General features: G+C 35.0%; 2 protein-coding genes and 1 pseudogene across 4 annotated transcripts; 1 reads left to right on the top strand and 2 right to left on the bottom strand.

Annotated features, from left to right (window-relative positions):
• Positions 1–417: 417 nt before the first annotated feature.
• On the top strand, positions 418–22942 carry LOC136417773 (uncharacterized). The gene is made up of 7 exons (XM_066403578.1): positions 418–656; positions 2799–3007; positions 20443–20505; positions 21679–21840; positions 21896–22137; positions 22195–22326; positions 22376–22942. The coding sequence occupies exons 2-7, from the start codon at positions 2807–2809 to the stop codon at positions 22701–22703; spliced, it is 1128 nt and encodes a 375-aa protein (XP_066259675.1). The 5' UTR covers positions 418–656; positions 2799–2806; the 3' UTR covers positions 22704–22942.
• Positions 4229–5132, bottom strand: LOC136417743 (malate dehydrogenase, mitochondrial-like; annotated as a pseudogene).
• On the bottom strand, positions 6970–19568 carry LOC136417814 (lipoprotein lipase-like). 3 transcript variants are annotated; one of them, XM_066403622.1, is made up of 7 exons: positions 19357–19568; positions 14744–14962; positions 10542–10793; positions 10026–10319; positions 8453–8635; positions 7333–7480; positions 6970–7264 (listed from the first exon to the last, which is right to left on the bottom strand). In XM_066403622.1, exons 2-7 carry the CDS (start codon positions 14919–14921, stop codon positions 7186–7188), a joined length of 1134 nt encoding a protein of 377 aa, XP_066259719.1. In that variant the 5' UTR covers positions 14922–14962; positions 19357–19568; the 3' UTR covers positions 6970–7185. The 3 variants fall into 3 exon arrangements, with proteins under 3 accessions (XP_066259719.1, XP_066259720.1, XP_066259721.1); XM_066403623.1 differs by lacking the exon at positions 19357–19568 and adding an exon at positions 15287–15819; XM_066403624.1 differs by lacking the exons at positions 6970–7264; positions 19357–19568 and having other exon boundaries at positions 7339–7480; positions 8457–8635; positions 14744–15006.
• Positions 22943–23202: the final 260 nt, after the last annotated feature.

Consider the following 23202-nt stretch of genomic DNA (forward strand, 5'->3'; position numbering starts at 1 on the left):
CTGGCAGGCTATCAGTAAAAGAAGACACGAGCGCAAAACAGCCAAATACATAAATTAAAAACTGCTCGTATCCTTTAATTGGAAATATTGAACAAAACTAACTAGTTATAGATCAAAGCGTGTGCGGTTGTAATTAATGGAGGAGCTCTATTGGACAGAATGTCCTTCGAATTATTTACCTATTCCTTTTACTTAGCAAGTTCGTGTCGGACTCAATTAATTGCAGATTATAACAAGCCTATAACTTCTAATATCCTCAATATAAACATAATTAGATAAGTACTAAATACGATTCAAGTCTTTATTCGAGGACTGGGTAGAGGAGTTTACATAATAATAGCATTTTGGAACGTAGCTGTGTCGTACATCCCTAAAAAGACCCTACAACCCTCACAGAGCCCGCAGTATGCTAAAGGACGCGTCGCGTCGCGACGGTCGGTGGGGCTATGCGCTGATTCACCAATCGAGTCAGCGTATGCAGGATTTCGTAAATATTTTGCTTTTCCGTCACTCTCGCACTCTTTCCCACCATATATCTCCGTCTCTCCTTTAAATCTCCTTTATCTTCTGTTTTATTTATTTCCCAGTGAATTGTTGCAATTTATAAGATCTACTAATGTAACTTCGTTTTTAAGACATCTTAAAATAACAAGCAGGTATGGCTTATGTGAATGTTAATGCCCAGTAAAAATATAAAGGCTAGAGTTAGTTGATTATCCTGCAGGGCCGTTAACCCTCGTTTATTATTAGCTAAAGCTCTGTTCTGAAATTCATCTGAGCTCATGAAACTGGATATAATTCATTGCCAAATATTTTAGCGGTTATAGTGATATTGGAATGTATAGGGTGTTTCCTTAGATTTAAATTGCTTTTGGTGCAATCCGCCAGGAAATATTATTGGTAAAAACAAAAGATCAATGTAAGTCAGGATAAAAGAAAATTTAAGTTAAATTTCTAATGAAATATGTTTTTTGACATTTTTGATAGATTTTTTTCTGACTCTGATATCTGTAACAAGTTGACGTTTGGTCAAGTTGTTTTTGAATTTTTTGCATTTATAAGGGAGATACTGAATCACATTTATCTTGAATATGTTTTATATATGCAAATAATACAAAAGTAGCTGAGCCAACTGTCAATATATTACATATTTTTAGAATCAGGGAAAAATATCCAATAAACTGCCGAGAAACATAAAGTTTCTGGCGATATAGGAGCAGTCCTACAACTTTTATATTTAAAGTTTTTACCCATCTTTCATAATAAATTCGCCAGAAGCAATCTAAATATAAGGAACCACCCTGTACCACCAATATATATATGCTATTTCAACTTAATAATAATCGGGGATGTAATGGAAATCTAATGTTTTGCCTCTGTACAAATAAGAAATAGCGATAGTTGCTGAAATTGACGTATGATTGAGATTATAAATCTAATAAATGTCAAATTTTAGTATTGTCTACCCTCACTACGTCAAACATTGACACAAGCCTTCTAAAATTTGACGTTTTTTAGATTTCTATTTTACCCATATGTGAAATTCAGCTATTGCCACTATCTATTGTTTACACAGGAGTACAGCAATCGATTTCCATGGGGCCTGGATTTTTAATAAATTTAGTGCTTTTACATTACAGCTTAATATTTCAGCTTGACATGGAATACAGATGTTCTATATAAAGCATATTTAAAGAGGGAGAACATTCGATATTTACTGACATTTTAACTGTCTCTTGTTTATACAGAGTGGTCTAATCAAAAAGATTCACCTCCATGACTTTCTTGGTAGATTTAAAAATAAAAATTCTCGAATACGCCAAAATTGATTTCTATGATGGTATTGTTTTCACCAAAATTCTATTATACAGGGTAATTTAAAAACAATCCAGTTTTATATAATTCTCCACTTCTACCTGGAATTTTTAATAAAATCGGTATAACACAAAAAGACTTGAAAGAGATGTCAGATAATACATTATCAGGCCTGTTTAGTAAGATGTGACAAAGTACATTCGATTTGGGTCTCCCGGTATATATAGGTTTATCTTTGGATTCTGCGTCATATTATTTGGTTGAATTTTATAGACATTTCCTATACCTAAATTGAATAGTTGTCGAAAAATTTTTCTCCTTGAAAATTGGACTTGCTAATTTGGAGATTTTGGAATATTTTTGGGACACTTATAAGATGCCATAAAACTACGCTCTATCTCGTAGAGTTTCGCTAATACTCACTCACTTACGACATATCTCCGACCCTGTATAGTTCTCGTGTCCAGTACATCCATACCAGCTTTCCTTCCTCAATAAGATTCAGAATATTTCGGATATTCCACGCGCGTGGTTTAATTTACAAATTGGCAATTGTCCATAACATTCCTCGGTACGTAGTATCCTTCATTTATTCAAACATACATTCTAGCATACAAGTTATTTCAATGCAAATTGGGAGGGGCTATAGATATCTGATTATGTGTCTCCCGAGAGGCCAGAATTGTCACCACTCCTATCTCTCGATTAATGTCTGATAGTACATGCTAGTTTCTATGCTCAGGCCTGCAAAATAAGGCCAGCAGGAAGTTTTCCTTGCCGGCTGACTGCGACCGTAAAAAACTTTGCCACGTCGTCGTGTTGGAAAAAAATAGTAATTGTTTGATAAGGAACAAAACTGATAATTTTGGAATTTAAAGCGGCATTTTGTGAGCAGCATCGAACTATCTTGAAGTCATCTCGTACACTTCCGTATTTTTCTTTATGTTTAAAAGTGACTAAAAAACCTACATTTTTATTTCTAGATATCAAAATGCCGGAGGCTGCCCGAAATCCTCAAGAAAATCCTTTTCATTACCCACCTCGTCACAATCCCCTCATAAAGCCGTTTGTTGTGTTGGCTTTACCTGGAATGTATTTGTTTTACAAGTATAGTCAATATAAGAGGAAAAGGAAAGAAAATGCAACAAGACGCTTAGCAGAGAGGGAGTTGCAGCATTTGAATGGCAAAATCGTGAGTATTTCTCTGTATTATTTTTTCTTTTTCTATGGCACCTATGTATGTTGAAAGTGTAGACGACGATCTCAGGAGGCCAACCTGTTAGAAGAATAATTATACAGGATATTAGAGAAAACTAGACCTTTCCGTTATGCATACATACTTTGAAAAAAAGAAACATTTTTTATAATATCATGTGTCGTTTTGGAGTTTCTCGTGCGATATATAGCTAACGAATTGGCTTAATTTTTTCTAGCACCTTGTATATCATCAATCTCTTTGGCATGAGCACCTTGAATTTACATAATTCGGATAGCAAGATCATAATGAACGGTCACCACTCTCGCCTGATCTGACATCATTTGACTATTTCTTTTTCGAGTCTTCCAGATCAAACAGTTTGATTATAGAATCCCTCCAAGAAAGAACTGATAGGCAATATTGACTAACCGAAGAAGTTTATTCGAAGTTGTTAATTTGTCTAAAATATTCTGAACATTCCTCCATTGTTTTCAAGCTAAAACGTCAATTTTCATAGTTTAGTTCAGTTAGATTAGCTGAATTAAAATGAAGATATCTGTTCATCAAACACGAAATACATTCATCATCATCGCCAATCTTGGCGTGGGTAAAAGAAATGTGAAAATATTATTTTATAATCCAAACTTTTTTCCTAAACTAACTTTATCTAGACTATCAGTCACTTCTGGCGCCTTCCATACCTGCTCCTGTTTGCGTGCAACCTGAAATTAATAATGTAACCAGTAAACAAGTAAAGCACGCAAACTTCTCAGAATGGGTGTGAAGATACTGAATTGTTATAAAATAGTCATGATCTAAATCGTTTCAACACCAATGGGGCAAATTTACTGCCAAATTAAGCTGGCCAATAAGTTTTTGCCCAATGAGCTAAGTTTAAGTCTACTGTGCTGAACTTTGAATAACACGAAAATCTACCAAAACCAAAAAAATACGTAAATTTAAAAAAAGTAGTAAAAGTGTGAATTTGGGTGCAAACAAAATGCTCTTTAGCATCCAACTTTTTGTTTTAATAAATTGCGACCTTTCCTGTCTTTTTCCCTAAACGGACATGGTTCCTGCATGGAGTTATACCTCCTGCAATCTAAGGGCTTCCCCACGGAGCATACCAGGAAAAAGGACTTCAATGTGGTGCACTCCATCTCTACCTCTCTGGTCTCACATAACATACGTGTAAAAGTGTCCTCATGGGACATACTAAGTCCACAGCACAAAAGTCACAAGTCCACCAAAAAGAGGCATATAACAGGAGCATGTGTGGGTGCAAATTTTGGTACCGACTTAGGAAATTGTTCGCTTTCACCTAAGGACCTAATAGATCTCAGTAATATAAAATTTTGTATTTAGAGGCAGGTAATCAAGCTGAGCTATAGCAGCACCTATAGCAGCAGTTATAGTTACAGCTATAGCTATAGCAGCAGTTATAGCTATAGTTATAGCTATAGTTATAGCTATAGCAGCAGTCCCGATTATCCTCCCTAGATGGTAAAAATTGGTCTTCCTAAACACGTTCGCGATCATGGCAGTGGTGACTGATACTGGTAGCACTACCATAATCACACGAGCCTTTGAAGTCTACATAGGACATTTCACTGCGGTGTTATAGCGATGTTTCCCTTGTTTTATTATTCGTACTCCTGACGGAGTATCAGAATTGGAGTCTTCTATTAGGAGGGTTAGTACCACATGTGCCCTCTAAGATGCAATGGCTTTATGAACTTAACTGTTTAATAAACTAGTCGAATCAATGATTTCTTACATTATTAACCAGTGATGCGCTTTGTTCTTGTTCGTAATAAGTTTGAACCTGGCACCTGGTATCAAAACAAATCGATTCCGGTGTTTTCGACAGGGAAACACCCTTGCAGATGTAAGCGGGAGATCAGTGGGCTTTGTTTCATAAGGAAACTTGTATAAGTGCCAAGCCGTGTGCTGGCACCCAAAATACATACTTGAATTGACGTCTAGAAGCCGGTTTTTGTGCAAAATTGAGGATATAGGTCAAGTGTTTTCAAAGTTGAATTATCCTAATAAATTTCCCGATAATACGCATTTGGATCGAGACGCGAATATTACCTGGTTTTAGTATTTTTGTGGCCATTTTCCTATCGAGTTTTGATGGGGGTGATGATGATAGGTATTATGACATACATTAGTTAGGTTGTTTGATTAAGTATAGTCATGATGTTTGTCAAGGAAGCTTTCATAGCACCACTAATTTCAAATTTCTTTAGTTCACTTGTAACTGAAATGTTCTGGAACACATGACCAACCCTGTTTAGAAGATATATTTTCATACATGGCCGCATTCAGAAGAGTTAACAGTTGTGCAACAGTTGGGTAAAAGTCCTATAAAAAATAACGTCAGCTGTCATTTAAAAGTCTTTGATGCGGAGCGTGTTATCCAGCACAAATCCCAATAGTCGCGGGGTGCAACTTTCCTACATTTTCTTCATTAAAGGCTTGAACTATCACGAACTACGTCATGACGAGGTGTCACCTCTCTATGTGGTACATACATGAATACCCATACTTAGTTTCTTTGGAGGTTCCTCAAGGGGGACCCCTCTGTTAGCTTTCCGTGCAAGTTCTTCAATTGCTAAATTGGGTGTAAAGTCAGCAAAAGGAAAAGCGTTAATTGAAAAACAAGCAGTAAATGGAGCGGACTCTATAGTATCTCTAGCTCAGTCTAAATTTTCTGTCTTGAAGTGACTAAACGATGTAATCGCATTATTGAAGTAGAAATGAATTGATTTTTACGGAACACGCGACCTTAATCATTTTATAGTGCCAAATAAAATGAGGGTAAATTTGCTTTTAGTCTTGTCTCTATCTACCCTCGAGAAACGGCAAACTGTAACATACACACATTGGTGATTTGTTCGTAAAACCTGAAGACGTAATGATATAGACGTAATTTTATTTGCGAAAATCGAGTTTTCGGTCTTTGAGTGGCAGGGTATCCATTTTTAACTTGATGGATGTAGTGGGCAGGCAAAATGAGAATAGCCGGCTGAACGGCCACAGATTCTTATGATATACATAAATATCAAAAGCTATGAGTATTTTTATTTGTCGCTTTTCGAACATAAACAGACTCAAAGCTAACAATTTCACATTGAGTTTTATCATAATATCTCTGATGTATACGAGGTGATGCCATATTGTGTTTAGTAGAATGATAAATCTGCAGAAAAATGGCATAATCAAGGATTTTTATTTACGACGATATAGGTAATTAATCTTGAATTGATTTTCTGGCATCAGAGATTCATTAATGAAGAACAAGGTATTTTTTGGTACCGCAGGCAGTAATGAAAGTTAAATAAAAAGCCCGCCGCCTTTGGCTGGGTTTGAAGCAGCGATCACTATTTTTCGCTGCACTGCTTCGTCTAGTCTATCAGTCTATCTATTTCTATAACTTTCAGATTAGCAGTAGGAAATAGAAGATTTTAGAACCTTCTTTTGGGATCCACCATAACATCCCTCACTTCCTACCACTAATCTTAAATTTATCGAAAAATGGTACCACGGTAGGCCGAACTAAGCAGTATAGTGAAAGCTAGTGATTGCTGGTTCATACCCAGCCAGAAGTGGCGGGTTTTTTCTTTAACTTGAATTGCTCTCCACGATGCAAAAAATACCTTGCTCTTCTTTAATAAAATGCCGACGCTAAAAAAACCATTCCATGATTAATTACATAACTAGAGCGGAAAGTTTTCTTACTTACTTAAACATTAAATCTCTCGACAGCAAAAGCGGTGAGCTGTATGTTAATTTTTCTATTAAACTCACTTTATTATTTCTTCTAAAGGCAAATCTCACACTGGCCCAATTTGCGATGCAATTTGGGAAATATATGGTTTTAAGGCAATTTTACTCTCCGACTTTCATTGACTATTAAATCAGATCCCTCTATTGTATATGTGGCCGCTTAATGTAGGAGTATGTTTTTCGCAAACGTTGGGTTGGTCCCAAATGTTTTTACATATTTTATTCGAAGCTCAATAGTGAATTTTCACAATGGCGTAAAATGAATTATTCTTCAATAAAGCGAGTCTTATTAAATCGAATTTCAGAGGTATTCAGTCTAAACAAAAACTATCATTGTTAAAATTAAAAAAAAAAAGAATTCTAAAAATCACAGCCACATCCTATTCGATCTGTTGCTCGGCATTTAAACCATAAGGAGTCTCGAAATTCGTGCGTAGGTAAAACTGTCCAATAGAATTTCTAAAAGAGAAAATATAGATCATTCATCAATTGGGCATTGAGGGAAACTGAGTTAAATTAAGGCTTACCGATTCCCAAATCCCATGTAAGCATCAGTAGTAAAGTTGCAGTTGTTGTTGGGACCGTTCCAATTTTCACAATGAGTAGCTGGGAATGCTTCTGGATTTCTAACTGATTCTGCATAAAGTCGCCATGCTCTTATATGGTTGCAAGCCACTGAAAAATATAAAAAAATTAACTCTTGTTTTGAAATTTTAATATTTATGTATTATACTTTAATTGAATACAAAGAGAGATTCTTGAATGACTTAAAAATCCATTTGCATACTAAAACACCACGATATTCCAGATTAATATATAGAGCGTTTTTTAAGTATAGCGCGCAATTTTAAGGGAATTTTCCTTGAGTGAAAATAAGAAAAAAAGTGCCTATAAACATATGTCCGGATTTGCTGCTCCCCAAATACAGGATGTCGAAATTAGACTTGTTTTTTATTATTTTTTTAAAACGCTGATGCCGATTTAATTATAATTTTTGTCAAGTCTCATCAGGGTAGGTTCAGCAATTTTAGGAGCAGATCTGTCGGCATTTATGCGTAATATGTGTTTTTTAAAATCGCCATATACAGGACGCTGCAGTGCGATCTGTTCAACACGGACAATTGCGGAAATAATGTTTAAATAATATACAGGGTGCCGAAAACAACGTTCAAATTTCTTGGAAGATGATTCTAGTAAAAAAAGTTTTTTCATACCAGCTTATTAATGTCTACCGAATTTCATAATTTTAGCGCAAATCGCTTCGAAAATATTGCGAAAAAAACAACTTCAGAGTTTCCTCTTTAAGGGATTCTCAAGCGCCTTTAAGAAGCAGTTTTTGAGGTATGTTTATAAGAATTTTTATTATTTTTTTAATCTCCAGAACCACCTCCCAAAATATTTTGACGTTATTTCCGGACAACCTGTATAACTCGTACATGACTTTTTTATTTACCCTGAGGGAATAACAGAAGGTTGTTCAGAAGAAACTTAAGCACCAACGTTATCCGTATTTCAACATTTAGAAGACTGTATTAAATGACATTTTTAGATTCTGCAGACCAATATCGGAAAATAATAGTTCTTTAAATCACGGTATGTGCAACGTTAAATACTGCTCATTAAATACATTTCCAGAAAATTTCATACAAACTTGATCAGCGAGCTGATTTCGTGCCAGGTAAACGGGTTGACATCCTGGTTGAAGAGCCGTTCCTCCATTAGGATAGAAGTCGGCATGTCCAACTGGATCATGGATACCAAACACCCCTCCATCTGTATGGATTATGTCCACATATAATGCATCCGTGGGCACTAGTCTTTTCAGCCGATCTAAAATTTAAAGCTCACTTATATGATATGTCCAAAAAGATTGGAAACGATTGCCTATTATTTTTGAAAAAAATCGAGCAATTTGGTCAAAATTTGATAATTAGGTGCAAAGGAGCATTTTAGATATGACGGCGACGTTGAAGATGTGACCATTTGTTAAAGAGCACGTTAATATTTAAAAACAAACCTGATTTTCCAATTAGCGATCCAATAACACTAAAATTCACTGTTTTGTAGTATATATCATGGTCCAGCAAGTAGTAAAGTGAAAATATTGCTCAAATTCCTCGAATTTGACAATTCATTTCTCGATACAGTTTTCATAATTTTTGGACACCTTACAACTAATCTTAAATCGAAATTTATTGCCATAAGTTAAGAAGTTCCAAGACTATATCTGGTGAAAAAGATATAAAGTGCATAAACTACGTATAATATAACTGGCAGGGTGTAAATTGTAAGAGTGGTTCATATAAAATTCATATATTTTTCTCATCTAAGAAAAATGTTCAGATCTCTTAATTTGTATTGTTAATTAGTTACGCAGTTTGCGGATCAATCTGCATTTATACAGAGTGAGCCAAAAATAAGATAAACCAATTTTTTTATGGAAACAAAATGAAACTCACGCGAAACGACATTGTTATGATTCAAGATGAGTTGTTTTTTTGCGTTTTGGATTCAATTTATACTTAATTTAGGCAAATTTATTGTAATTCTATACAATTCAGTTCAATCCAGTAGTAGGCAGTCATACAAAATAGTATTATAAACAATGCATTTCACACTCTGGGTGTATAATGAACTATTTTTCCAATCTAACTGCGAACCAGCGACCATTTAAGGGCAGTAAATAGGCAAAAAATGTAAAGCTACAAAGACCACCTCGACTATTCAGCGACAATTTCCAGATCGATCAAACTCACATTAGAAGTGTTGTTGACAAAGCTACAATGTGAACTCAGTCAGAGAATCAATATAGGGATAGGTAAAACAAATGATATTCTCGAGGTGAATCCGGAATTTTGTCATATCTAAAAGTTTTGAAAAGTTAAAAATTAGCAAAATACTTAAAAATTGGTTTTCAAGTTTTGATAAATAAAGTGATGATTTTTTAAAGGCAATTTTTCGTGAAACCTACAACAAAAATTGGAAATAAAACTGGAAAATCGTGCTTTTAAAGCGAAGTACTCGTCAGGGTTAGCAGAGCAGGAACGCAATTTAACGAGGAAATTGATAGCAAATCGAAACGTTCAAATTAGTCTCTTTAAATTCTTACCCATGCCTCGCTTGTAAATTACAAATTCAATCAATTCTCTGTGAGCTATTTCACTGGCAATCAAAATATATATGTATAGCGTTCGTATTATTCATAAACTTCCTTACGTACCATTTGCAGTAAAATCTGGAAATGCAGGATCTAACCCAATAATTCTGGGTATCTTAATATTACTAGGCAAAACTTTGCCTGCCATTGAAGCAATATGGCATCCCAAGCTAAAGCCCACAATATGCAGATTGCTAACCGGTATTTCCCCAGTTTGGTCAAAAAGCTTGATAAAGTTTCCTAAAGCTTTTCCTACCAGCTTCACATTTTGCACAGCAGTTCGATACCATGGGAAGGATGCTAAGTTGCCCCAGTCTAGTAAAATTATGTTGTAGTTTTCACTTCTGGATAAGTATGCTGAAATGAGAAATATACTGAGAGCAGGAAGTAAAATTTCATGTGTAAGCAGATGTTGATGAAGAGTGCGAACCCTCTACGGGATGATGTTCTGCTAATACTCCAGTTTTATCGCTAAGTAAGCAAACCGTTCGAGAGGTTTGGGAATTATTCGCGAATATTCGCGAATGGAAGTAGGAGGATAGAAATGTCGAAATGTCATATCGTCTCACCCTTTCTTACCATTTGCTATAGTGCTACCGCTCTCTCCTGGACTAATTTCGGAAAAGCCATGTATGAATATTACAGTTTTCCAATTTGGGTTTACACCGGCTTTCCTGGCGGCACCTTCTTCCTTAAAAGGGGAAATTGATATGCCCTTTTTGGCGTCGAACTTGTTATAAAGGACAAACTTAATGTCCCTTGAAATTTTAATGGGGCAACAGTTAGTACAATACCCGCGTGGGATGGCTGTGATTTTTATTTCATTTTCACCTGGAATAAATCAATAAATAAGCACCTCTAAAGTGAGTAGATTTGAGTGTTGAAGGCTTGGAGAGAATGTTAGGAGTTTTTTTGCTGATTGTTAAAACGGCCATTTTCAAAGAATTGCTCCACTAATACCGTGTATCCGAAGGATGGAGATCTCGTAAACTGTAATAGGTACAGGCACTGGGGTAAATAAGAGAAAAGTTGCGAATTCCAAGGCGTGAAATCACGATGCGAAAAGATCTATAAAATGAATTATGGATTAAACAAAAATTATGAATGAAAAAAAATTAATTTTAAGGACGACTAGGTAGTAGGGAACAAGAAAAAATGCGATAGGGTAAATTGGGGTCTAATCTTATATCGCTCTAAATATATCGTAAATTTAACTCTGTTGACAAATTTCGACCAAACATTCCAAAAACTGTGAGAGAGAATATTTACAAAGATAAAAATTCAATGCTTCCTGTATCTCAAAAACGAAGCGCTTTACCATACATACAACCGAAACCCAAACATGTTCAAACTTATAAAAAATTGCAATGCAAAAGTGATGTTTGTTTCATTTATCTCTCTTGGGAAGAAAATTTAAAAATGTATGTTTTTTTCCAAATAACTGAAAAACCAAAAACAATTTTATAGATCTATTTACATGGTGTATGCGAATTTTTCTCCCATTTAACCAAGTTTGTATCTATTAGGAGATCCCCATTCTGGATATCCTTACTTTAGACACACTGTATATCGATACTTTATTACTCAGAACTGATTTTTTAAGATTACCCAAGCTGAAATCATCAAAACACGATATTCTGTCATAAATTGAATAATATTATTTCGAAAGCAAACTGGTAGACATCTAGCAGAATCATTATTCGCCTCCTGTTTTCCGATAATTTAGTTATGTGAGTCGGAAAAGCGATGAATCGAGCAATCCCTAGGGATTCCGTCATGTATGCGGAAAAGCTTGATAAAAATCCAATCAGGTTAGCAAGGAGATAAATCGCGGAGCTTTCTGGTTGACGATTTGGAAGAATATTAATGTTTTGTATTTCAAAAGTTGATAGATTTGCGATAGAACGGTACTGCAAAAAAATAGAACCACATAATATCTCTTTGGGATAAATGGAGCAGATTTGCACGATTTTATGGGTGAAAGGTTCAGTAGACTTTTTTTATGCTGGACATATTTCATTAATTATAAAGAAATAATTATCATAATATCAATAAGTTGAAGTGAATATACCTCATTCGGCAGAGACAACTATCGTTGTGTAAGAAGACGTAATAGTTACATAACAGCCGCCTAGGTAGCATCCTGCGAGGTTCATCGCAAAAATTCGAAAGTTATTAATTCATTTGTTAATTTAGAACTTGTGGTCTTTTTAATTCTCTTTTGCTAGCAATCAATAATTAGTAAGCAACAATGCAAATTTCCTTCGACGAGAATTCTCATTTTGGATCCATATGCGTCTGTCCCAGATAGTGATGAATAGCATGGGGATCTCGGAAACGGTGATAGATGTAAAATCGCTTAAATTAGAAAAAAGTTGCTCAATTTAAAGCAAATTAATAATGTGTTTTACATCGGCTAAATTCCAAATGGTTACGAAAATATCCGGAAAGAAACGAATTTGGCGATTTTCGTTTTTTGCAAATAACCCTTATACGGTTGCAGTTAGAGGAATGAAAGTTTTACATTATTAAGACACTTTTTTGAAAATTTCTTAGCAGTGTTGCCAGTTTTCTTGTTAAGTCCGTACTTCTGAGGATAAATTGTTAAACTTTGAATTTTCTTATAGGTGAAATATCGAATATTTCCAATATTAAAATCGTCATAAAGTTCCTTTTTCAGCCATGTGTTACGTTTGGTGTCTTTCTCAGAAACTCTATGAGTTACAGCTATTAAAACATTTTTTGATAAGTCAGCTATGATTTCGACTTATAGCGATGGTACAAAGTAAAAAAATAAATGCTTGAACCATATTCCTTTAAATTAAACATCAGTCTTTTAGATATGGATTTTTCAGGCTGCTTTCCTTCTGGAAACAGATTTATATACATACATATGTTTAGCGTCAGCACAATTTCCGTGATGTAATACATTGCATGACAACATATCAATTTTCTCTTCATTGGAGAAGCAATTTTGAGCCATAATTATATAAACGTCAAACAAATTTGAGGTTTTACAACTTTAAAATATTTTTGACGTTTCCATAGCATTTATTTAATGTGTACCATCGCTATATGTCAAAATAATAGCCGACTTATCAAAAAATGTTTTAATGGTTATAGCACATAGAGTTTCTGAGAAAGACACCAAACGTAACACATGGCCGAAAAGGGAATTTTATATCGATTTTAAAAATGTTCGATATTGCGCCTATATGAAAATCAAAAGTTTAACAATTTATCTCCAAAAGTAAGGACTTAACAAGAAAGCTGACAACACTGCTGAGAATTTCTCAAAAAAGTGTCTTAATAATGTAAAACTTTCATTCCTATAACCGTGACCGTATAAGAGTTGTTTTAAAAAATCAAAATCTTTAAATTTGTTTTTTTTCCGGATATCTTCGCAACCACTCGGAATTTAGCCGATATAACAACAAATTATTAATTTACCATAAATTACGCAACTTTTTTCTAATTTAAGCGACTTTGTGTTTATCACCGTTTCCGAGATCCCCATGCTGTCCATCCTTATCTGACAGAAACTGAATATTTGATCATAAAACAAGCCTAATTTTAATGAAATTTCTGTATATATTCAGGCGCTAATTGAAGCCTGGGAATTTTAACTGTTTTAAGTTAAATTAAGCAGACGAGATCAGCTCACGTAGGTAAATGATTAATTAACTATTCGAGATTACCAAATTGATACACTGATAAAATCCACGATGCGAACTACTCTAGTTTCAAGGCATCTTTGAAAGCAACCTGTTGCTGGTTAATTCCTTAATGTAATGGATGTTCAGTTAAAACCCATCTTTCCATTAATAAAGTTGAATTATTTAACCAACTGCACACAGGGCGTTCGCAAAGTTTTGCACGACTCCAATTCAAAGTCAGGAGAGCGTGTTTCGAAAGAATTTTTTTCACTTTTCTACACATAAAGTGACAGTTTTTGTAACTGAATCAGGTGACTAAATAGGTTTCATTGCGCAACTAGTTACATAATGAAAACGGGGAGATCCAGTTTACAACTCAGTTAATAATAAACAGGTCTAATAGCAATATTGGTTGTTGCAGTTCTACCAGTGCAGGGTCCAGCTTGAATCCTTTCAAACTTTCTGCCCCATTCCTCTAATTTAGTCATCGTACAGATTAGAAAAAATCGTGCATGTGAAACTCATTAAAAAATGCTATTTTGTCTAACTCGTGGCATATTGTGGGACCTGGCTTTCTTCGCCTTGCGAAATCCCTGTCGACTATACTGATAGGAAAGCGCATGGCTTCATTCAATGCCTACAGGGTGGCAAAAAAAAATTGAGCACCTTATCTATTTGCTTTCTTTAAAAGGGTTGAAGGCACACGGGGGGATTATATTACATCGAAAATGATTAGAATTACACGGAAAACGTAGTTCTAAGCATGTAGAGTTGCAATAAGAAGAAATCAGACATCCAGTTAACCCTGGACTAATAATTTTTTAGGACCACCATGTACGCTGAATAAAGGCAGAAAATGGCTTCTTTGCGTAAAAGACGCACTGTAGGCGTTTGCCATGAGGTTTTAATTTTACTGGTATGTCTAATCAACACATTATCAAACAACTAAACTTGATCCATGCTAAATAAAGTGACATTCATCGATCAACACATAAATCAGTAAAAGCCGATATAATAAGGTTGAGCACTTGTTGCTGTAAATTGAAATTTGGGACTTCTTTGCCTCACTCAAGAACATGTTATTATTAAATACCATGTGAAAATCATATCTTGAATGGTACTTACCAAAGGTAACGGGTACGATTGAGCACACTGCGGTATTCCTTAAAAAATTCAATGGGGAGAATGGAATGAGTTCATTAGTTCCACCACTCTCACTTACAAAATTTCCACTCCTATAGTCCGCAAACGGTATGTAAAGCAGGTTGATACCGGTTCCAATTAAAAGCGACACAATACTCATAGTTCACTTCAGCGTCTTAACTTCAGATTGATTTTCTAGTCCTTTATTTTACACAAAAATTAATTATTAGAAACGATTAGGTCTACAGAACACCAATTAACATCTAGAAAACGGACCTGACAAGTATCAGGGAACTGAATTAACTACCTATTTGGAAATAATTTAAAAACAATTTAAACTTATTTAAAAATAATTTGGAATTGTTCGAAAGTAACACGATGATTTATAAAAATTACCTGCATGTGTCTTTGAAAATTTTTGAAGATTCGCTGTACTATATTGACGATTCTTCCAGTTAAAACGAAGATATGTATGTCTCCAAATCTCGAAAAGTGATTTTAAAGGGAAGAAAACTTACTACCTACCTCATTAAAAATTTCACAATAAAACTAAAGGGATGAGCACATTCACCATTGCCATCAACATAGACATCTAATCCAATCGCTTAAAACTCACTAAAACCACTAATGGACTTCTGAATCTTATTTGTTAATGACGAGTTTACAAATTCACTTCTTTCACTTAATTCACTGAAACACGGGACCAAAAAAATTGTGCTTCTATATTGCCTCTAACTAACATGTTTGTTATAAATGGTGATACATACACGGGAAGCAAGTGACCTCTGGAAGGTCAACATGTACGATGATGGTCTAAAGGTGAACACTTCACTGTTTCAATACAGGGGATTAATAATAATAACCATCTCTACAATGCTGCACAAGGTTGGACCAAATTTGGTAATTCCAAAGTTAAACACAAAGAACAAAAAGATCGAGCCGAAACGCTCCACCCTCGAGGCTCAAGGAAAACTATGGGTGCTTTTCGCTGGTATAAAGTCATTTTTTTAATAACAAATCAACTCTACAGTAGTAATTTTATTGCAGTGAATTGAATGTCATCATGTGCATCATTACCAAAATGGATTTTAATCAGCGTTTATCGTTCTACGCTGCGTAAACTTTTAAATTTCTTCCGGCAAGGTAGTACTGTGTCAAGAGCATAACGAAGGCCGTATGTTTAAGTTAACTATCAGCTCGTGGGAATCTTTGTGTAGTGGCTGTACCAAAGAAGACTTAACATAAAAGTTATCGTTAGATGAGTGACCATTAGAAGAGTTTAGAGATTCGCGAAAACTAGAAAATCACAATTTGGTATGCAGCCATTTGAGCCCAAGATTTGTTGACTGAAAACATTTTCAAAATGCAAGTACTTTCGGAAGTATCGGAATTTGATAACAACTTTGTTATTTCGAACGAAGTGACCATGTTTTTTATCATTTTTTTATGATTCCATGTTGAATTTCAGGCCAACTTTACGTAACGTACTGTTAACCTAAAGTATCGACTTTCGAAGATAAAAATTATTTTATGTTAAAATTGGCAAAAATCTTCAATTATGATGATCATCTACAGGCTGATCTGCAAGATAAATTGAATTAGGTCGATAAAAAATGCCCAAAAGTCATTTTCTTCAAATAGAACTCCTGGTATTTGATTACGAGTGTTAAAAAACAATTTAATTCTGCATTCAACCATGTAACATTTTCCTATTCTTACATAAGAATTTTCTGAGTTACTTGAGCTTTGACCAGGTATACTTACGGGCAGAAAAATGTTTATAAACAAATGGTGGACATTTCGAACAGTTATTAAAACTATTTGTCTACATGCAGTTAAGGATATTACAGCACCAAGCAATTATGTTTTGAATATATATTTTTTAAATTTTCAAATTTCAAACTCGGATAACTTAAAGAAATCTTATGTCAGAATAGGAAAATGTTACATGGTTGAATGCAAAATGAAATAACCCGTGTAATAAAATATGGGGCGTCCCATTTGAACAAAATGACTTTTCGGCATTTTTGTATTGGTCTAGTCCGACTTATTAACCAGACCACCCTGTAGACGATTATCAAAATCAAAATTGAGAAGGATAAAGTGCGGCGTTTTGGCTTTTTACCTGCAAAATTTTATTGTTCTGCTTTTGTTAGTTCCGCTATGATAATTTCTTTTCATATAGAAATTTTTTTCCAATTTTGGCATAAAACAATTTTTATCTCCGAAAGTTGACACTTTAGGTTAGCAGTGCGTTACACAAGGTTGACCTGAAAATCAAAATGGAATCATAAAAAAAAATGAAAAAAACAGTCTTTCCATTTAAAATAACAAAGTTGTTATCAATTTCCGATATTTCTGGAAGTGCCGCCGTTTTGAAAATATTTTAATCTATAAATATCGGGCTCAAACGGCTGCATCCCAAATTGTGATTTTCTGGCTTTCACGGTTCTCCAAATACTTCTAAAGCATTCAGCTAAATGCGCCCTGTATGCTGATAGGCACGTAGGTACCGCAGAACCGCACAACAGGTACCTTTTTGTTCCGTGGCTTCATTATAGTTCTACATAAAAGCAATTAGGAAAAAGCTATTTAGAATTTTTAATAGCGGATGTTTAAAGAAACTACCGATTCACATTTTCGCTTCGAAGTACTAAATGATGTGGTCAATGTATAAATAATTATATGTTACTAATTTAGTAATCGTGTTCTCAGTAATTGCAACTTTGGGCAACATTGACATATTTACACGCATTTACGTAAATAGATTCCTAGTTCGCTTTTTGCCGAATTGACGGTTTTGTTAATAAATCGCAGTGTGGCAACGAACCGACAACGAACAATTGTGTCATATAGACCGCATACAATCCAAAATTTACGCACAAAAATTAGGCCGAACCATTAATAAACTTGAATTATTATCTCGTTTAAAGACCAGTAAATTCCATGGGTCCAGTCCATGGTGTGTGTCCATGGTGTCCGCTTATGGTGAGATACATACAGGGTGTTCCGTCGAAAACTTCCTACTTGATTTTGTGAGCGTCTGCTGGAGAAAATTGAAAAACGCTCGAATCCGTCAATTTTAGAATTAAGGGGGGCCATATTCCTTTCATATTATTGTGAAAGTAAATATCCCATCTGGCAGAGTTGTAAGTGAATTTGAAGATTTTAAATGGAAAGGGATGTCGAGTGGCACCTTGTTTTAAAACGTTCTAAATTCTTTTTTCGACGACACCAATTTTTCGTAATTTGGATTAATAATAGCAAAGGCTATAGAGAGTTGCAATTCCCAAGGAGTTTGTATAACTTCTGCTCTCGTTCCTTCGTTCTTGGAGGTTTCTGCTCAGGCTTCGTGCCTTTGCAGGTAATGTCACGGTTCAAGGTGAAAGGATAACCCAAAGAAATTATGATCAATGGCGCCTATTTACCTACTGCCTTAAACTTAAGATTCCATGGCTTAATTCTAGCCTGACTTTAATAAAGATGAAATAAAACCTTGAATTTATCATGAAATTGAGAAGACGGTAAAACTATAATACGGTATGGAACAACCAAATGGAATAAATTCAATTTCTATTTCGACATATGTGAAAAAAATACAGAAACACGTCAATTTTAGATCCTGAAATTACATTCTGTAATGTAAAAATGTCATCCCTAAATTTAACCCCCTTTGCGTGATAATTGCAACCCCCAAATTTTTAAATTGGATATATGGGTTTGTGATATCTTACATATTTGAAAGATCATCGTTCGCTATTCAAAATTGCTACGGTTTTAAAGTTTGTTTGAAAGAATCATAGAAAAACTATAAATTCATGTAATTGACGAAATTCTCTACAATAAACTAAAAACTTATTAACTAATACCACTTCATTATTGATAATGTAATAAAATAACAAAACAAATCCACTTCGATGTATTTCGACTTAACTTTTCCATATCGATGGATAGGGAAGTGAAGACTGCTGGAATGGCCAGTACGATCACCTGATATTACTCCATTAGAGTTCTTCTTATAAGGATATTTGAAGAGTATGACGTACAAAATTAAACTACGCGATCTACCTGACTTGAAAAAACGAATAACGCTTGCGATTAGATCGATTACGCCTCACATGTTGATTAATGTTAGAAAACATTTTTATTTACGGACAGAATACTGCCAAGAGGTTTGAGACATGCGTTTTGAACGTTTCATAGAAGACTGAGATTGATTTGTTTTATTATTTTATTAGATTGTTAATAATGAAATGGTATTGGTTATTAAGTATTAAGTTTATGGTAGAAAATGTCATCAATTACATAATTTTTAAAAATATTATTCTTTGCAATAAAATTTCAAGCCATAGCAATTATGAATAAAGGATAAGAAAACTTTTCAATTGAGGTATTAGAAACCCATGTTTCCCATTTAAAAATTTGGGGGTTGCAATTGTCACGCAAAGGGGATTAAATTCAAATTTAAAATTTTTACCTTAAAGAATGCTATTTTATAATTTAAAATTAACATGTTTCGGTATTTTTTCGCATATGTCGAAATAGGCAGATATTGAATTTATTCTATTTGGCTGTTCCACTAAGTATTGTCTTACCTTACAGCTTCTTTCGCCATTAAGTCGCAAAAAACATATTTTTGGCGTGTTATAACATTAAATGCAATTTCGCGCCCGTTTTACGGTTGTGTTGCGCAGGTCGGGTTCCCACGCGCCCATTTCAGCACCCAAAAACCGTAGTTGTGAGAAGATCCCAGGAATAACACTTGCGATAAAACGGGCGAGCCCGCGTGATCCCACGTGTGACTGCCGAATGCAAAATTATTCCATGATAGAACGAACTGTAATTAACAATGAGCTTCCTTTAAAATAGAGGATTTGCGTCAATACCTAGATCGTCATCAATTCACTTAATGTAATTACTATTAATTTTACTAATTGTTAATTGTCACGGAGAATGATGAGAGAGCTGCCAATTCTGTTTCATCCAACGCGAAGAATAACTTCCAATTACTCCTCCTAACAAATGCTTAAAAGTGCAGTTTTCTCCCCGCTGTAAAGTATATAATATCTACCTACCATGTATCTTGTTGATCAATTTATTATCCTGACTCACTAGATATACATTTAAGAGCTACTGTTTTTGAACCAGGCGACTCGACTCGGCACAGTCATGTTTTGTAATGCATGAAATTAAAAAAACTGCAAACGGAATCAACATTTGAATACGTCATCGCGTCTCAATAACTTTAGATTCTACGAATTCCTACTACGCATTAATTTCATGTATATTAAAACTGTGCCGAGTAGAGCCTTTTTACTACGTGAACTCCATAAAGGACCACACGTAATGAATCGGCATGAATCGGTCGCCACGACTAGGCACAGTCGGCATGTTTTGCTATACATGAAATTAAAGCAGTCTACGGGCACGGTCGGGATTGGTATTTCGCAGTTTAGTGGTTCGAAACGCATTTAACTTCATGCATTTCATTGCAACTACCGGTCGTGGTGAATTGAATGATCTGAGCTGTTTATTGTGTCGACTACGTAAATCAAAAAAGGAATATTTAAATTCTTGTCTTGTTAATGTTTTAATTTACATTGCAAAAATATGTGTGACCACTATTATTGCTTAGATTAATGTTGCTTTGCAAGTTGATCAAATTATCACTTTCGTTTCAGGAAAAACTTCTTACTAAGCTAGAAGAGAGTGAGCCCGAACTTGCCTCATGCAGAGAAGAGGAGGTAAATAACGGAAACTTTGTGTAGGTAAGATGGGGGAAGAAATAGGCCTCCTCCATTTTAACTTACCTTCGCCTAACCTGCCACCGCCTGGCAATTTTGACCCACGTATTTTACATCCCGCACTGATTTTCTAGTCACCTAAGAGCAAAAAACTGAAAAATGAGACATTTTTAACCCATAGAACTTAAGAGCAACTTTTAGAGTTTTCGTTCTAACGGAATTTTACGGCGTCCGGAAATATTTCGGGAAGTATTTGAAATTCTTTGTTTTTTCAACTACAAAAAAAGCTTTACGATGTTTCTTGAAAATGCACTATAAAGTCTTTATTGTTGGAATATCAATAAAGATGTACAGAGCGACCCAACGAAAACTTCGCACTTCGATTTTCAGTATTTAAAACGTAAATGTGTAAAAACGCTCCAACCCGTGGATTTTTGATTCGAGAGAGACAATTTTTTATTGTATTTTCAACTCTTTAACTTCAACCTCTAAACAGGGGTAACAGTTACCCTTAAATTTTGAAAGGGAAGGTGTGTCGAGTGATACCTCATTTTAAAGGTAGTTGTACTCTGATTATAAGCTCCAAGCTTGAAGTCTCTGTCATTATTACCCTTGATATGACAGCTTGTCAAAGTGCGTTTAAACTCTCATTTTGAAGCCCACAGCTCTTATTATGACAAATTAATTATTAACTAAACATTTTTCCCCCACAGACTTTGACAAGCTGTCATATTAACGGGAATAATGACAATGACTTCAAACTTGGAAATTATAATCAGAGTGCAACTACCTTTAAAATGAGGTATCACTTGACAACCTTTCCCATTAGAAATTTTGGAGGTTGGAGGTAACCTTCGCCCTTCTTCAAGGGTTGAAGATGAAGGGTTGAAAATGCAACAAAATTGTCGCCTTCGAACCAAAAATCAATGGGGCCGGGCATTTTAACAGAGTTTCATGTTAAATACTAAAAATCGAGGTGCAAAGTTTTCGTTGGACCACCATGTATAATGAATTTAATAAATTCTTCGAATTTTATCATCCACGAGGTCATTATTTCTCATCAGTTTACATAGATTGTAGCTGGGGCACATGATTGGGAATACATTTTTGGCATAATCGTGCGACACAAAATATGAGCAAGTTGCCGACAGTACAAACACTTTTCATTCATAGTGTGTAATCTGCATTAATGCCAAAGCCACCATGCAAACTGCACCATGCGAACACCAAGTGGTCTGTAGAAAGTGTTTCGTCAAAACCATCCAAATTGCAGTATCGCAGAGACTACTTCCTCTGAGATGCGTTGTGTGTCGAGCCAAAATATTGAGGTTAAAGGTAATTTAATTCAATCCAGAAAATATCCAGAAGCATTAATACATCACAATTTTAGACTGTTCCAAAACTACCTTCGTCCATTTCGGGCTACTCGATGACATCACGAAATTCTTCAGTTCCTCAATCCGACAGCCTTTACAGTGTTAGTAGCAGAACATCGTCTATTATATCTTCCAGTTCAAGTTCTTCCGAAGGAGTGCTTCCAAAAGGCCACATCCATGGACTGCAAAAATGTTGTGGGGGGAATTGCATGGGAGGGGCTTACCCACGACAACCCATGACTGGAGCTATTAGAAGGTTTTCGGCAATTCGCCGATTCGGTAGTATCATATTTTAAGTTGTTCATTGGTTTAGGTCTCAAGCACAAGACATGAAAATTACTTTAAGGGAGTACTGCAGACCCGACAAAAATCATATCAATCGTCTGCCTCCAATTCGAGAGTCTAGTCCTTTGCACAGCATACCCCCAGCTTCTACAAGAATTAGGTAAAATTCAATTTCAATCGAGATATAAAACATGATAATTGAGTTTCAGGTGTGCCCAGAAAATCGTCACACAACTTGAAATGCCCTTTACAAGCAGAACCTCCAGAAGACATAAGTACGATAAGCTTCCCCAAGAAGAACCGGAAGATTTTGTCGAAGATGAGTGCGGCAGTACCATGAGTACCAGACAAAACAGAGTATCATCAGTAGAGAGGAAGAGATGGTGGTCCGATCGCACGAAGAGCGAAGAAAGGATCGACAATAAAATGAATGAGATTACGGAAAAAAATATGGAATTAAAAGAGAAAAATTCGAGCATCTTTAAAGGTTTTCACGCGAAAAAGAACAAGAAAGGGTTTAAAGAAAAGCAGATGTAAAAAGGTCATCATTGAGAACTAAATACTATTACTTAAAAGGTGTACCTAATAAGGTTTAATAAGAAAATGATAATTTATTTTTGAAGAATATAAATTTCCTAAGGTGACGACACATTGTCGCACTAATCCGAGTTGCAGGACGAGCAACTAAGTAAGGAGGGGTTTCATAAAATTTCGAGTAGGGCACCATCGGATCTAATTATGCCCAATTCAATATAAAGCAGGTGTTATTCTTAAGTTTACATTTATTCTATAGATACCAAAACTTTTTCAGTTAAAATAAAAAATCTAGGACATAGCAAAGTTTTCGATTTTTCGCAGTAGATCGGGCGTAATTAGAACTCATAGTACACCAAATTTCATTAACATGCAGCGTTTTAAATATTCTAAGGTAAGTAGGTAGGTATTATCTAAACCGAATTCAAACTTTTGACAAACCCTGTATAAGAAGTAATGTTGAAATTCAAAGAAAAACTAATGCTGTGGTGGAAATCTCTCG

The sequence above is a fragment of the Euwallacea similis genome, chromosome 30, assembly GCF_039881205.1.
Source record: "Euwallacea similis isolate ESF13 chromosome 30, ESF131.1, whole genome shotgun sequence".
Lineage (NCBI taxonomy): Eukaryota > Metazoa > Arthropoda > Insecta > Coleoptera > Curculionidae > Euwallacea > Euwallacea similis.

Excerpts from the sequence above, each read along its gene's own strand:
- LOC136417773 (XM_066403578.1), top strand. The coding sequence starts at position 2,807 with ATGCCGGAGGCTGCCCGAAATCCTCAAGAAAATCCTTTTCATTACCCA. Across the intron at positions 20,506-21,678 it reads CCTCATGCAGAGAAGAGGAG|TGTGTAATCTGCATTAATGC; the intron begins GTAAATAACGGA and ends TTTCATTCATAG. Across the intron at positions 21,841-21,895 it reads CCAAAATATTGAGGTTAAAG|ACTGTTCCAAAACTACCTTC; the intron begins GTAATTTAATTC and ends TCACAATTTTAG.
- LOC136417814 (XM_066403622.1), bottom strand. The coding sequence starts at position 14,921 with ATGAGTATTGTGTCGCTTTTAATTGGAACCGGTATCAACCTGCTTTAC. Across the intron at positions 10,320-10,541 it reads CGGTAGCACTATAGCAAATG|CATACTTATCCAGAAGTGAA; the intron begins GTAAGAAAGGGT and ends TTCTCATTTCAG. Across the intron at positions 7,265-7,332 it reads TACATGGGATTTGGGAATCG|AAATTCTATTGGACAGTTTT; the intron begins GTAAGCCTTAAT and ends TTTCTCTTTTAG.